Below are 15,101 nucleotides of genomic sequence, written 5' to 3' on the forward strand. Positions count from 1 at the left end.
GCCTGGGAGCGCCCCTGCTGTCCCTGTCTGAGTAACTGGCAGCTCTCAGGTCCCATCCGTTCTGACGGTCGCCCTGCCCACTACCCCCTTCCTCGCTGACTCCTGCTCTGTCTCGGTCTGAATTCGCCCTTGCGCGAAGACAAGAGCCCACTCCATCATCCCCACTAACGGGCGAGTGCGGCCCGCGGACAAGGAGGCGGCGCTCACCGCCGGGGCGGGGGCGGGGGGTGTCCTGGGAGCAGGGGGCGCTCCCGCACGGTTGTCACCTCCGGTCCTTGATGCCCCGCCCTCCCTTCCCCACAGACCCTGTTCCGACCAAAGGCACAGGGTCTCAGCCCCTGGCTCCGAAGGGGTCAACCCCATCCCGGACCCCGGACCCCGGTGCAGTTTCCGCCCTCCCAATCCCGCTCCCGGGGAGCTCCGGGGGTCAGAGGTCAACATCCGGAGTGGGCTGGAGAGGGGGGGACGCCACAGCAGGCGGACACCGGGAGGGCCCGTGTGCGCTCCGGCGCTGGCGAGGCCTGGGGGCTCAAGGGGTGGGGCACTGAGGCGCCTCCGTCGCCAACACCTGGGGCTGGGGCCTGGCGTGGCCCGCGAGGCCTGGAAGCTCTGGGTGCGCGGCGCGGAGGACCCTGGCCCGGGTCCATCCTGCCCGTCAGGCCCCGCCCCGCGCTCCCGGAGGCCCCGCCTCCCGGAGCCCCCGCCCACTTCCGGCCCCGCCACGCCCGCCACCGCCTCCGGCCCCGCCACGCCCTCCCCGGCTGGCCGCGGCCATGGTGGCGCTCAAGGGCGTCCCCGCGCTGCTGTCCCCCGAGCTGCTGTACGCCCTGGCGCGGATGGGGCACGGGGACGAGATCGGTGAGCGCGCACCGAAGCCACCGGCCCACGGGTCGGGAGAGAGCTGAGGGCCCCGCCAGTGTCCTGGGGAGGGAGAGGCCCGGCCCGGCCCCCAGCCTGGGTGTCTGGCCAAGTCTGACCCTTGAGCCCCAGCAGCCAACGCTGGGGATCATCCCTGGGGGGTGGGGACCACCCTCCCCCTCCCCCACCTCCCAGGACTCTGGGGTGGGGGTGGTGGCAGGTGGCCCAGTAGGGCTGACCACTGACAGCTGGGAGGGCCCAGGGTGTCTGAGGGTGAAGCAGGGTCCCCTTCTGACGGGGTGGGGGCTGGGCTGGGCTGTGCCAACCCCGGCCGCCGTGCAGTACTTGCAGACGTGAACTTCCCCACTTCGTCGGTGTGCAAGAGTGGCCCGGTGGAGATCCGGGCGGATGGTGAGCGCCTCCGGTCCCCACAGCTGGGGTGGGGAGGGCGGGCAGAGTCCGGCTGTGCCCTGGGAGGGGCTGAGGACTGAGGTGGGGAGGACGGGCTGGGTCCGGCCATGCGCTGGGAGGGGCTGAGGAATGAGGTGGGGAGGACAGACGGGCTGGGTCCGGCATGCGCTGGGAGGGGCTGAGGACTGAGGCAGCTCTGCCCCTAGGCCTGCGTGTCCCACAGCTCCTGGAGGCCGTGCTGCAGCTGCTGCCCCTGGACACCTATGTCCCCAGCCCGGTGAGGCCTGAGTGCCCTCAGTGTCCCCTCTGCGACCCCTTGGGACCATTTGCCAGGAGTGTGGGGAGGCCCTGAGTCCCCAGGGGAGACCCAGCCCTGACCCTGCCCCCTGTCCCCACACAGGCTGCCGTCATGGAGCTGGAGCCCAGCGATATGGAGAGAGGCCTGCAGACCCCCGTGTGGCAGGACTATGAGTCCATCCTGTCCAGGGCCGGCTGCACAGTGAGCCTGCAACCCCACAGCCGGGAGGGCTGGGGACCCCCTGCGGCTCCTGGCAGCTCCAGGGGAGCAGGAGATGAGGGGGAATCCCCAAACTGCCCCCTGCGCGTGTGTACCCTCAGGAGATGTGGGCTTGGGCCCTATGGCCGCCACCACTCTGCCCTGGGATTCGCACCCCCCTCCCAGGAGCCTGGCCCATGTGCCTGGGTCCATCCAGCCCCAGGTCCCCCATCCCACTGCTGGCCAAGATGGAGGCTTGGGGGGGGGGGCTGTGGTCACAGCCACACCTCTGCCTGGCTGGGGGACACGCCCATTCTCCAGAAGTGAGCAGAGGGCTTGCTGAGCGACCCCAGGCCAAGAGATGCCAGTGGCAGCAGGAGCCCTGTCCACCACAGCCCCCATGAGGGGGACATGAGGTGCACTCCACATCCACTCCCCGCCCAGTGCTTAGAGTCGGAGGCTGGGTCATTGGGGTGTCACAGTTGTCACAGAGGTGAAGCCCACAGGGCCACGCCTCCTGCTCTCTCTACCGGGGCCTGGGGCCGGCTGTGAGGGTTTCTGTGCCATTTTGCCTTCCAGAAAGCCCTGGCGAAGATAGAGAGATTTGAGTTCTATGAGCGAGCTAGGAAGGCTTTTGCTGTCGTGGCAACCGGGTGAGTTCTGACTGGTCCAGCCCAGGTCCTCAAGGAGCCCCCCCCCCAGGGTTCACCCCCCACCAGGAGCCCGGACAGCTCACCGAGTGGGGGGAATGAGGGGTTTGGGTGGACAGGGTCCCTGTCAGCCTGAGGCGGCTGGTCCCTGGACCTGTGTCCTTGGAGGGGCTGAAAGTAGACGGGCTCTGGGCTGTCCCCAGGAGGGTGAGGCGGGGTCCCCAGTACCCAGCCAGCTGGTGCTCAGCACCCCTCATCTTGCAGGGAGACCGCCCTCTACGGAAACCTCATTCTCAAGAAGGGCGTGCTGGCCCTGGACTCGCTGTCCTAGGCCTGGAGACCCCCCCGGACCCGAAGAGGATCCAGGACACCCCAGCAGCACCTGGGCCCCAGCCAAGGCTCCCAGGGGCAGTGGGACGCGGGGGCCTGTGAGGGTGATGGCGACACGTGGCCCTGGGCAGCAGCTCTTTCTCCCTCAGGCTCCCCAGAGCCAGGGGTGGGCAGCAGGGTCTGGCCCGGACGTCTTGAAGGGGCTGTGTCGGTGCTGGTGAGGGGGTTGGGGCCACACTGGGCAGGGCCGGGGTGGTAGCAGCCATGGCTTGGGTGTTGGATTCCTGCCACTCAAGTGGGAGACGTGGATGGCATTCCCGTCTCCCGGCTGTTGTGGGCATTTGGGAAGTGGACCAGCAAGGGAAGACCTCTCTCTCCCTCTCTCTCCCTCTCTCTCCCTCTCTCTCCCTCTCTCTCTCTCTCTCCTCTCTCTCTCTCTCTCTCTCTCTCTCTCTCTCTCTCAAATAAAATGACAATAAATAAGTAAGATGTTGCATTTGGTGCAGAAGACGTGAAGCCTGTGTCTAGTTTCTCCTGTGAACTTTTTGGAGATCAGCGTGTGCGTGGATTTCACATTTTTTGAACCAGAATTAGTGTCATTTATTTCATGCCATTGTGGGCTTTCTGACGTGACCACACACTGGCAGGTGAGCACTCGGGCTCCCGAGCACACGCATGAGCCACCGCACTCATGCTGGGCATCTCCTGCCCCTCTGTCACCTGGGCTGCTGTGCACCCTCGCCCAGGGTCTCACCCTTGGAATCGCACTGGGGCAGTGTGACTGCATGGACGCCGCCCTCAGTGTGACTGTGTAGATGCCACCCTCAGTGTGACTGTGTAAATGCCACCCTCAGTGTGACTTCATGGACGCTGCCCTCAGTGTGACTGTGTAGATGCCACCCTCAGTGTGACTTCCTGGACACTGCCCTCAATGTGACTGCATGGATGCCACCCTTGGTGTGACCGCGTGGACACCGCCCTCAGTGTGACCACATGGACACCCACGTGGTTGAATTGTGCTGAGCTGAGTTCCAGCGTGCGAGCTGCCTTCTCTTGCCTGCCTGCCATGGCGCTGTGGCTCGTGGTTGTGGGCTCCTGCAGGCAAAGCTGCTGTGAGCCCTCCCGTCCCAGCATGGCTGGGCTGTCGTCTCGGGTAGATGCTGAGAGGAGTGGCTGGGCAGGTGTAAATTTTAGCTCCCAAGCTGTTCTCCACGTGGCCGCACCAGGTCACTCCCACCAGCAGCAGCTTGGGGCCCACCTGGGTCATCACTGCCGTCTTCCCCCTTGGGTGACCCTGAGGTCAACTCACGCTGCCCAGGAGGAGCCGTCACCAAGATGACTGCCAGGCCAGAAGCCCCTGACCTCATGCACCTCCTGGGCCGTCGGAGCTCCAGGCTGGCCGCAGGCCCCTCCCCCAAAGCCCTGCCCTCCTGGGCTTGGGGAGCCAGCGGGGACCCCTGCTGTCCCTGACTGTCACACACCAGGCTTTCAAACAAGCAGCAACTGGGTGCTGGTCTCCTAAGGTCAGCCTGGCTGTGGGTGTCAGCGATAGCCGCGGGAGTGACTTTGTCGCTGATGATTGACAGGGCCGAGCAGCTGTCCATGGGACCACATGCCTGCCTCCTGCTTCCTTTTTCTTTTTTAAAGGCTTATCTATCTATCTATCTATCTATCTATCATCTATGTATTTATCTGTTATTTATCTATCTATTTAAAGGCAGAGAGACAGGGAGACATACACATACACACATATATACAAACATACACTCACATACATACATATACATACATACACACACACAAATGCACTCATACACATACACAAATACACACACATACATACATGCACACACACATATACTCACACACATACACAAATACACACATACACTCACACACATACACAAATACACTCACACATGCACATACATACACAAATACACACACATATATACACATGCACATGCATACTCACACACATACATACTCACACACACACGCACACACAGCTCGCCCATCTGCTCACTCACTCCCCACGTGGCTGAGTCTGGGCCAGGCGAAGGCTGGGAGCCAGGAGCGCTCACGTGGGCGCAGGCGCCCAGGCCCTGGGGCTGTCCTCCGCTGCCTTCTCAGGTGGACCAGCCGGGAGCACAAGGGCCGCGCCCCTGCCTCCTCCACAAGCGCTCAGCTTGTGCCGGTTTTCGCCGGCACCGCAGCTGTGAATGCTCACGCCGGAAGCTTCTGCACCAGCCGCGGGCTCTGGGGTCCAACTCGATGTCCAGTCTCCGCCAGCACAAGCCCCCCAAACCCCAGCGCTGGCTGTGGTCCCCTCAGTCACACCATCCCACAGGCCCCGGGCCCAGCTGTCCTCAACAGCACAGAAGCGTGGACCCAGCTGAGGTCACTCCTGCCCGCTGCCTGTGCTGCAGGGCTGGGGTGCGTGGGGTGGCTGCGTGTGTCCTTCGGGGATGCTGGGGACCCGGCAAGGTCCAGGCTCATGAGAGCAGTGCCCTCTCCAGGGTGCCTTTCCAGCAGGCCAGAGCTGGCTCCGCCCACAGGGTTCGGCACCAAGTGGTGCAGCAGCTGCTCCCAGGCTCACCTCAGTGGCTGGTGCCCCCGAGCCTGCTCAGCGTCTGAGACGGCTGCCTCAGCCCGCGGCGGCCACAGCGCAGGGTTGTCTGGCCTCCCAGACACAGCCAGAAAAGTGGGACACAAAGTCCCCTGTGCACCTGCCCAGCTGACCACCGCACACCCGGGAAGGGGGGTGGGGGGTGGGGTGTTCTGGGCTCTCCTGACAGAGCCAGCCAGGCCCAGGGCCCAGGGATTCATACCTACACAGCCTGAGCCTTTCTTTGCTGATGTTTATTTTTCTACTTGGCGTAGGAGCAGGGGCCAGCAGCCCCCGCAGCGCGGCCTTGGGCCATGGAGGGGAGGGTGGTCAGGGCCCCGGGGAGCCTATGCCGGGTGGTGGATGTGGTCCCGGTCCTCCTCCGGGCCCTGGAGCACCTGGCGAGGTGGCAGCACGCAGGGCTGGGACCCTTCCTTGCCCGAGGCCTCCTTGGGGTGGGGGTGGTGCTGGTCGTCCAGGTCGGGCTCAGGACCCAGCTTCGGCACCCGGAAACGGCGCAGGATGTCCTGGGTGCCTGCCCAGGCGTTGGCACCTAGGGGCAGGCAGAGCGGGGCGCGGCCTCAGTCTCCCTCCTGAGATCTTCCTCCTAGGGGCACATCCACGGGGTGGGCTCCTCTGCCGTGGCCTGGCTCCCGCCTGGGGGACAGGGTGCCCACGTTACCTGGCAGCTCTTTCTCAGCAGCAGCCGCAAGCTTCGGCCTCGGCCCGGGGAGTGGCCACAGCAGCTGGCCACCCTTCTCTGGAGGGTCCAGAGCTCGGGCGCCCCAGGCCCTGTGACACAGCCGGCTCAGCGCCATGTGAGGGCAGAGGTGGACAGTGCCTCTGGGACATGAGGTGACCAGAAGCCTCTCCAGCCCACTGCCTGCCGGCTACCCCTGGGCCCAGGACAAGCCCTGGCCGGTGTCTGCACCACCCCCCGAGCCACTGGGGACAGGTGGGGGCCTGGCAGCCATGAGAAAGCAGAGACCACCCTGGAGACTGGGCTGGGGGCTGAGCAGGGGGTGGCCGAGCCCCCAGACCCAGTGGCTCTGCTGTCTGCTCCCTCCTGGCATGGGCTCCGGGTGGCCCAAGCACCCCCTCCTCTGACAGCTGAGGGCAGCAGGGTGTGTGGGACACTCACTTCTCTGTGTCCTGCTCGGAGACCCCCTGCTTGCTTTTGGTCTTGACGAGAACCTGGAAGAGTGAGTCAGGTGTGGGCTGGCCCCAGTCCACAGGGTTCCTCGGCTCTAAGGCCCAGGGGAGTGTCTAAGGGACCCGGGTGAGTGTCGTGGACCTGGAGTCCCCTGAGTGCAAGATTTGTCCATCAGACCCCAACCCAGGACTGCCCCTCCCCATCCTGAGGTCCTGCCTCAGTGTCCGGAGGCACCAGCCCTCGGGCACCTGCACCCACACTGTGTCCCCCCACCTCCCTCCTGGACCAGCTCAGGGGTCCTTGGGGAATAACATCCGCTGCCCGGGTGACAGATGGCAGGGTGGGCCAGAAGGGGCACACATACCTGGGGTGCTGGAGCCACAGCTGCCTCGCACAGCAGCACGGACACCAGGCAGGTGGCTACGAGGAGCCTGGGGGCAAGCAGAGGTGTGAAGAAACGGACACGGGCTCCACTGACCTTCTGGTGAGAGCTGGTGACCCACAGGTGGGCTCTCAGATCCCTGTCCCAGGCCAGGACACAGGCGAGATGGCCCAGGCCCACACCTGCTCCCACCCTTTGGGCCAAGGCCCACAGCCTCGCCTGTGGCCACTGCTCCCTATGCTCTGGGCTGACCCCCTGCAGCAGGACAAAGGGTGTGTGTAACACATGTGTGTGCTATGTAATGTGTGTAGCATGTAATGTGTGCATACTGTATAGTGTGTAGTGTGTGTGGTTGGGAATGTGTGTGCTATGTATGTGTGGGGTGTGGTATGTGTATGTGGTATGTAGTGTGTGTGTGTGTACTGTGGGGTACGTGGAGTGTGTAGCATGCAACTTGTGCGTGGTGTGTAGTGTGTAGTGTATGTGGTTGTGTATGTATGTGTATACTATGTATATGTGGTATGTATATGTGGTTTGTGGTATATGTTTGTGTGCTGTGTAGTATGTGGGGTGCATAGTGTATAGTGTGTGTATAACGCATGTGTGTGCTATGTAATGTGTGTATCGTGTAGTGTGTGGGTGGCATGTAGTGTGTAGTGTGCATGTGTGGTATGTGTGTGTGTGTGCTGTGTGGTATGTGGAGTGTGTAGCATGTGACGTGTGATGGTATGTCATGTTTTCTGCATGTGAGGGTGTGTGTAACACATGTGTGCTACATAATGTGTGGGTGGTGTGTAGTGTGTAGTATGTGTGGTGTGCATGTGTGGTATATGTGTGTGCTGTGGGGTATGTAGCATGTAGCATGTTTTCTGCCTGTGAGAGTATGGCCTGCAGCCCCACAGGGACCTTTGTTCTTCCCCTGGCTGACTCAGCGCTGGAGGGTGGGGCCCTGACTATGGGGTTCAGGCGCCTGCCCCTCCTTGGGGCCCCAGAGGGAGCCGATCCTGATGAAGGGCAGGGGTGGACGCGAGGTCCTTGTGCAGCACCATGGACCTGGGTCTGGCAGGACCCTCAGGAGCTCCCCGAGCCCCAGGCCAGGCTCCTGAGGGTGTCCCTACCCAGGCTGGCACCATCACACCCAGTCCCCAGCAGCTGCCTTGGGGGAGCCTGGATGCAGACCCCAGACGGCAGCCAGAGGCCAGGGCGAGAGTGTGTCCTGTCACTCATCATGGAAGGGGCATGCTCTTGGGGACCCCCTCCCTGCCGGACACCCCCCAGAGCCAGGCCCCAGAAAGGACAGTCTGAGCCAGAGTCCCCAGACACGGCTGGTGTCTGAGCCACCAGGGTTTGGTGGGGGTGGGGTGGGGGTGTCACCTCTTCATGGCGGGGGTCCCTTCTCAGGTCGGGGGTGTTCTGGGGGAACCGCAGCCGTCAGTCCAGGACTCCGGATGCCTGGCGCTGCTCCTGCATGGGCTGCTCAGGGTTTTATGTGCCCATGTGGGTGTGTCTGGGGCAAAGGGTCCTGGACTGCACTGCCCTGGTGATTGAGTCAGCTGCCCAGCCCTACTGGTGCTGGGCCTGACACCCCAGCTGTCCCCCCTGAGGGACCCAGTCACCCCAGCTGTCCCCCCCGAGGGACCCGGTCACCCCAGCTGTCTCCTCCCTGAGGGACCCGGTCACCCCAGCTGCTCTCCCAAGGGACCTGGTCACTTTAACTGTCCCCCACCAAGGGACCCAGTCACCCTGGCTGCTCCCCTGAGGGACCCAGTCACCCCAGTTGTCCCCCACCTGAGGAACCCAGTCACCCCAGCTGTCTCCCCCCTGAGGAACCCGGTCCCCCAGCTGCTCTCCTAAGGGACCTGGTCACTCTAACTGTCCCCCACCAAGGGACCCAGTCACCCTGGCTGCTCCCCTGAGGGACCCGGTCACCCCAGCTGTCCCCTGAGGGACCCGGTCACCCCAGCTGTCCCCTGAGGGACCTGGTTACCCCAGCTGCCCCCTGAGGGACCTGGTCACCCCAGCTGTCCCCCACCTGAGGGACCCGGTCACCCCAACTGCCCCCCCCGAGGGACCCGGTCACCCCAGCTGCCCCCTGAGGGACCCGGTCACCCCAGCTGTTCCCCCCTGAGGGACCTGGTTACCCCAGCTGTCCCCCCTGAGGGACCCAGTCACCCCAGCTGCTCCCCCCTGAGGGACCCGGTCACCCCAACTGTCCCCCCTGAGGGACCCAGTCACCCCAGCTGTCCCCTGAGGGACCTGATCACCCCAGCTGCCCCCTGAGGGACCTGGTCACCCAGCTGTCCCCCCTGAGGGACCTGGTCACCCCAGCTGCCCCCTGAGGGACCCGGTCACCCAGCTGTCCCCCCTGAGGGACCTGGTCACCCCAGCTGTTCCCCCTGCCGAGGGACCCGGTCACCCCAGCTGCTCCCTCTGAGGGATCCGGTCACCCACCTGGCTGCTTCACACCTGCCCAGACCCTGGGCTCCTCACCTCCACCCACTCCACCCCTGCTCCCCACCACACCGGTGCTGCTGGCCAGGCCGGAGGCCCAGGGCTGGGTCGTGGGTTTCTGAGCACAGGACCCTGCCTGGGACTGAGTGTGGGAGGCAGGGTTTTCAGACACAGCCCTCTCGGGCTCCCGGTGACAGCGGAGGGCCTGTGGCCTTGCCTGCAGCTCCCCAAGTCCAGCCCCTGATGGGCAGGCACCATGGCCTCTCAGAGGAGCCAGGGGGAGGGCCACGGCCCCTGAGGGAACCTGGGGGCCGCAATGACTGGCAGCCTGGGCTGCCTGCAAGCAAGGCCCCAACCACCCCCAGCCTGGGCCCCTGCACTCACAGAGGAGACCGGACGCCCTGTGGGAAATAAATTCGGGGACCTCGGCTCTGACTGTGCCCTGATCCACACACATGGCCAGCAGCAGGGGTCCCCTCCATCTTAGGGGACGCAAGCACAGCCTGCAACCAGCACAGGCCAGGGCCACCCCCAGAACCAGGGATGTCAGTGCCACCCCCACAGGGGACACAGATGGGAGCACTCAACACTCAACAAAAGCAGCAGGAAGGAGGTGCCAGGACCCAGCACCTGCAGCTGTTCTATTCTATTCTATGCTATGCTATTCTATTCTATTCTATCCTGGCTTTAAGTGACTGGACTACCACTACCGAGCAGGTTCAGGTTCAGGGTTCGAGGGAAGTGGGCAGGAAGCTCAGGGACCCCTGGCTATCACCCCATCTGCTCCGTTGGCCTCATCTTTCACTAGCGTGGTGCACTTGTCACACCTGATGAACCGGCTGAAACACCTGTCTCACCACAAGTTACAAGACAGGTGAAGAAGCAAGAAAACTGACCGATACTTGGGGGGAACTCGGATGTTGGGCTGACATCATTCACAGAAGTCATGTTTACAGAATTGCAGGGAAGGCAGGTGCTGTGGTGCAGCAGGTTAAAGCCTCAGCTACAGCACCAGCATCGCACCCCATGTGAGTCCCAGCTGCTCCACTCCCGATCCAACTCCACGCTGTGGCCTGGGAAAGCAGTGGAAGGTGACCCAAGTCCTTGGGCCTCTGCACCCACATGGGAGACAGAAGAAGCTCCTGGCTCCTGGCTTCAGATTGGCCCAGCTCTAGCCATTGTGGCCATTTGGGGAATGAACCAATGGATGGAAGACCTCTCTCTCTCTTTCTCTGTAACTCTGCCTTTCAAATAAATAAAATAAATGTTAAAAAAAAAAAAAAAAGGCATTGCAGGGGCCTGGTGGCTAAGGTGACAGCTCGGACATCTGCCTCCCACATCAGCGCACCTGCGGTGGAATCCAGGCTCCAGCTTCCTGCTCCTCTGAGGCAGGCCTGGGCCCCTGCTGTCCACTGGGAGACCCAGAAGCAGCTCCCAGCCCCAGCTTCAGCTGGCCCAGCCCTGGCTGTTGTGGGAATTTGGGAGTGAGCCCCTGGATAGGAGCAGTGGCTTTTATAATAATAAAATAATTAAGAGAAAGTGTGAGAATGACAATTTCAATAAACAAATCAACTGAGAATTCTGGAACTGACAGATATAACTGAAATTTAAAATTCACCAAGAGCTTAATAAAAGAGATGTTTAAGCATATAATACCATTATTATAATGCCATTAAGTTATAGATTTGAAGACAGCGATAGAAACTGTGCAGCCTGAAGAGAAGAGATGAGAAGTGCCCAGCAGCTCGGAGCACTCGCGCATGGCTCACACGGTCCCCGGGGCCCTCACGTGGTGAGAACACAGCTTTGGGAAAGCTATGCACAGGTTTCTAAATGTTGTGCACCACTAAAATAAATTTAGCTTTTAATTCCATTTTTCACAGCTTTTTTTTTTTTTAAAGATTAATTTGAAAGAGTTACAGAGAGAGAGAGAGAGAGAGAGAGATCTTCTATCCTCTGGTTCACTCTCCAATTAGCCACAACAGCCAGGGCTGGACCAAATCAAAGCCAGGAGCTTCTTCCTGGTTTCCCAAGTGGGTGAAGGGGCCCAAGGACTTGGGCCATCTTCTGCTGCTTTCCCAGGCCACAGCAGAGAGCTGGATGGGAAGTGGAGCAGCCAGGACTTGAACTGGTGCCCATATGGGATGCCAGTACTGCAGGTGGTGGCTTTACCCGCTGTACCACAGAGCCAGCCTCCACAGCTTTCAGAGTGTTACCGGTGAATGGCAGGGTTCTTGTCTTCGCACAAGAAAGAATTCAGGCTTGAGACAGAGTAGTGGAAAGTAAAAGTAGCAAAGTTTATTAGGGAAGGGGCATCAGTAAGAACGGATGGGCACCTCTCCAGACAGGACGAGAGAGAGTGCAGTCGCTCAGACTGGGGGGGCGGGGAACGAGGTTATATAGTTGAGTGGAGAGAATACACCTGACCAGGCCAGGCGGGCGGCTCAGCAGCAAGGCAGAGGGCTGAGCGCACCGTCCGTCCGTTGAGGCAGGGGGGGGGGGGTGGTTTCTAAGGAGATGGGTCTTTGTCTTCACACGTCTCCTCCTGAAACAAAGGATTTTATGGATGTAAATATTAAGAAGCTCTTGAGTTTTCCCCCTGAAGGTATCAGACAGGAGGAAGCCTCGCTGGCACCGTCCTAACCCAGGATCCAGAGCAGGTCCAGAACAGGGTGTTTGAAATGCAGATACTGGGCTGCATCTGGGAGAGTGTGGAAGATTGTCAGGCAGAACGGGACCCCCCACCTGGCAGGTTATCGGGCAGGAGGGGGCAGGGCAGGATGCGAACACTGGGCTGCCCCTGAGAGGTTATCAGGATGACTTTGAGATGCAGGTGCAGATGCTGGCCTTTATGTCACACACACATAAGCTCATATCTGACTTCCTACCTAACAAGAGCACCGCAGTACATGCAGTCCCAGAAGGAAATAAATGAGAAAGGGACAGAAAAAAAATGTGAAGACATAATGGCTGACATTTTTCTTTATTTTTTAAAAGATTTTTAATGTATTTATTTGAAAGTTACAGACAGAGAAGGAGAGGCAGAGAGAGAGGCGGAGGGGGAGGTCTTCCATCCACTGATTCATTCCCCAGATGGTCGCAATGGCCACAACTGCGCCAATCCAAAGCCAGGAGCCAGGAGCTTCCTCCAGGTCTCCCACGTGGGTGCAGGGGCCCAAGGACTTGGGCCATCTTCTGCTGCTTTCCCAGGCCACAGCAGAGAGCTGGATTGGAGGTGGAGCAGCCCGGACTTGAACCGGCGCCCACATGGGATGCCGGCACTGCAGGCGGCGGCTTTACCCTCTACTCCACAGAACCGGCCCCCTGACATTTTTCTTTATTTTTTAAAGGTATATTTAGTTATTTGAAAGGCAGAGTTACACAGAGAGAGAGAGTGAGAGATAGAGAGGTCTTTCATCCTCTGGTTCACTCCCCAATGGCTGCAACAGCTGGAGCTGCGCCCATCTGAAGCCAGGAGCCAGGAGCTTCCTCCAGGTCTCCCATGCGGGTGCAGGGGCCCAAGGACGTGGGCCATCTTCCACTGCTTTCCCAAGAGTATTAGCAGTGAGCTGGATTGGATGTGGAGCAGCCGGGGCTGGAACCAGTGCCCATGTGGGTTGTTGGTGTTGCAGGCGGTGGCTTCACCCGCTATGCCACAGTGCCGGCTGTAAGGTGTGTGGCGCGTAACAGATCTTCCCAGGCAGACGAATCAATTAATTCACAGGCTTTTATTGGGGTTCCACTCCCGGGCGAGGTTCCCTGGTCCCAACAGAGCAACAGAGCAACAGAGCAACAGAGCGGGGCGGGGAAGTTGCGCATCAGAGATTGGGGGGGCTCCTTTTATAGATTCAGGGCATGGGGGTTAAAGGTTGAGGCGGGTCTGATCCTCATTGGTTGACCTTTAGGCACCCGCAGGGACCTTGACAAGGACTTTCTTCCCCGGAAGTAGGCCTCTCCATTCCCCGAAGTGTAGGCCTTCCCTCCTTGTGGATCCCAAAGCTACCACCGGCCCCTGAAATTTTTCAAATTTGGTGAAAAGCATTAATCTGCAGAGCCAGTGAGCTCAGTGAACCCCTGTAGGAGGAACGCACCCAAAGACAAAGGGAGCATCCTGGAAGCAGAGGAGGGAGGGGCACAGGAGGGAGGGGCGCCGGAGCTGCCTGTGTCTGAGCCGCGACCTCTGTTCCCCATCCCAGGAACAAAGTCCTTCCCAGACACCATGAAATGTTACTAAGTTCAGCCCCATGAGCACCGGGCACTGGGTGTGGCCAGGACACAAAGTTCAGGGCCAGCGCTGTGCTGCTGAGCCGGGCGGGGTGGAGCCCCTTCCACTGGAAGCTGCTTCCAGAAGCTCACGCACAGCCGGACTGACAGCCAGGCTCCTACGGTGCTGGCGTTTGAAATTCAAGCCGATTTTTTTGGTAACACTAATTTTCTATCAACTTTTTGAAAACCCTTTGTAGACACAAAAAGTACCCACTCGGGATAAAACTTTTAATGACCTAGGAATGAAAGGGAATCCATTAAACCTGGTAACAAGGCTTCTACAAAACGTACAGCAAGTACTGGCAGCTGGACGAGGCTGCCCACGCCCACTGACCCCCCAGCACCGGGCTGCAGGGGTTGCTGTTGATTTGTTCTGAGAGGGTTCGTTCTGAGAGGAGGAGTGTGGTGGGGGCAGGAGGCTCCGAGTCACCACACAGACCCCAGACCCCAGGCCCCAGACCCCAGACCCCAGGGAGTCAGGGGAAAGCAGGCCTGAGGCGAGCAGCCTGCAGACTCATTTATTTCAGTTGCTACAGCTGCTTATATAGCCAAGGCAGTCAATCCAGTCAAGGGACAGTCTATGCCCTAACCAATCACAGCCTGTTGCCAGGCAGTTTCCAAAGCCATCCAATCACAGCCTGTTGCCAGTCAGGCTCTTGTTGCCAGGCAGTTTCTGAAACCATCCAGTCACAGCCTGCTTTCAGTCAGGCTCTGTTGTCATGTGGTTTCGGAAGCCATCCAATCACGACCTGTTGCCAGGCAGTTTCTGTTGTCAGCGGCCATCTTGGCATGGCCTTTTCACCTCCTCATTCCACCACATGCAGGGGCCTGCACTGGACAAGAAGATGGATTGGGAAACAGGGAAACTGGGAAGGGCCTCATCAAACCTCAGTCCCGGCTGACCACTTCCAATCCAGCTCCCTGGTGATGCACCGGCTACGGTGTCAGTCCCCTGCCACCCATGAGGATACCCAGATGGAGCTCCTGGCTCCTGGCTTCAGCCTGGCCCAGCTCTGGCTGTCACAGGCACTGGGGGAGTGGACCAGAGGATGGACACTCACTCGCTCTCTGTCTCTCCCTCTCAAATAAATAAACACATAATTTTTTTAAAAAAGGCAAAGCTGTCTTTATGTGGAGATGACATATCTTATATTGGGAGAATTCCAAGGACTCCAAATGGAAATTACCAAGACTAATAAGTGGGTTTAGAAGGACAAAGATTAATATACAAAACCCAGTGTTTCTGTGTATTAGCAATGAACACTTTAAAATGAAATTAGGAAAACAATTCATTTCATAATACCATGGAAAAATAACAAAAAACTTAAGAGAGAACTCAGCTAAAGAAACAGAAGACTTGGCTGGCGCCGCGGCTCACTAAGCTAATCCTCCGCTGCGCGTTGCCGGCACCTCTGGTTCTGTTCCCGGTTGGGGCGCCAGATTCTGTCCCGGTTGCCCCTCTTCCAGTCCAGCTCTCTGCTGTGGCCCAGGAAGGC

At 60.0% G+C, this 15,101-nt stretch overlaps 2 protein-coding genes across 2 annotated transcripts; one reads left to right on the forward strand and one right to left on the reverse strand.

Moving 5' to 3' along the window:
* The first annotated feature begins 700 nt into the window (after nucleotides 1–700).
* On the forward strand, nucleotides 701–3,253 carry FUOM (fucose mutarotase). The gene is made up of 6 exons (XM_008270645.4): nucleotides 701–858; nucleotides 1,201–1,269; nucleotides 1,476–1,546; nucleotides 1,670–1,768; nucleotides 2,345–2,418; nucleotides 2,680–3,253. Exons 1-6 carry the CDS (start codon nucleotides 774–776, stop codon nucleotides 2,744–2,746), a joined length of 465 nt encoding a protein of 154 aa, XP_008268867.3. The 5' UTR covers nucleotides 701–773; the 3' UTR covers nucleotides 2,747–3,253.
* A 2,336-nt stretch (nucleotides 3,254–5,589) lies between these two features.
* Nucleotides 5,590–8,382, reverse strand: PRAP1 (proline rich acidic protein 1). The gene is made up of 5 exons (XM_017348667.3): nucleotides 8,263–8,382; nucleotides 6,871–6,937; nucleotides 6,495–6,547; nucleotides 6,036–6,145; nucleotides 5,590–5,906 (listed from the first exon to the last, which is right to left on the reverse strand). The coding sequence occupies exons 1-5, from the start codon at nucleotides 8,268–8,270 to the stop codon at nucleotides 5,701–5,703; spliced, it is 444 nt and encodes a 147-aa protein (XP_017204156.3). The 5' UTR covers nucleotides 8,271–8,382; the 3' UTR covers nucleotides 5,590–5,700.
* Between the last annotated feature and the right edge of the window lie 6,719 nt (nucleotides 8,383–15,101).

The sequence above is a fragment of the Oryctolagus cuniculus genome, chromosome 15, assembly GCF_964237555.1.
Source record: "Oryctolagus cuniculus chromosome 15, mOryCun1.1, whole genome shotgun sequence".
Taxonomy (NCBI): domain Eukaryota; kingdom Metazoa; phylum Chordata; class Mammalia; order Lagomorpha; family Leporidae; genus Oryctolagus; species Oryctolagus cuniculus.

Bases quoted from the DNA above. Each gene is read 5' to 3' on its own strand.
- FUOM (XM_008270645.4), top strand. From the start codon at position 774: ATGGTGGCGCTCAAGGGCGTCCCCGCGCTGCTGTCCCCCGAGCTGCTG. The intron at 859-1,200 runs GTGAGCGCGCAC...GCCGCCGTGCAG, and splicing joins GGGGCACGGGGACGAGATCG to TACTTGCAGACGTGAACTTC. The intron at 1,547-1,669 runs GTGAGGCCTGAG...GTCCCCACACAG, and splicing joins ACACCTATGTCCCCAGCCCG to GCTGCCGTCATGGAGCTGGA.
- PRAP1 (XM_017348667.3), bottom strand. The intron at 6,146-6,494 runs GTGAGTGTCCCA...GCTGTGTCACAG, and splicing joins TCCGAGCAGGACACAGAGAA to GGCCTGGGGCGCCCGAGCTC. The intron at 5,907-6,035 runs GTAACGTGGGCA...GCCTGCCCCTAG, and splicing joins TGCTGAGAAAGAGCTGCCAG to GTGCCAACGCCTGGGCAGGC.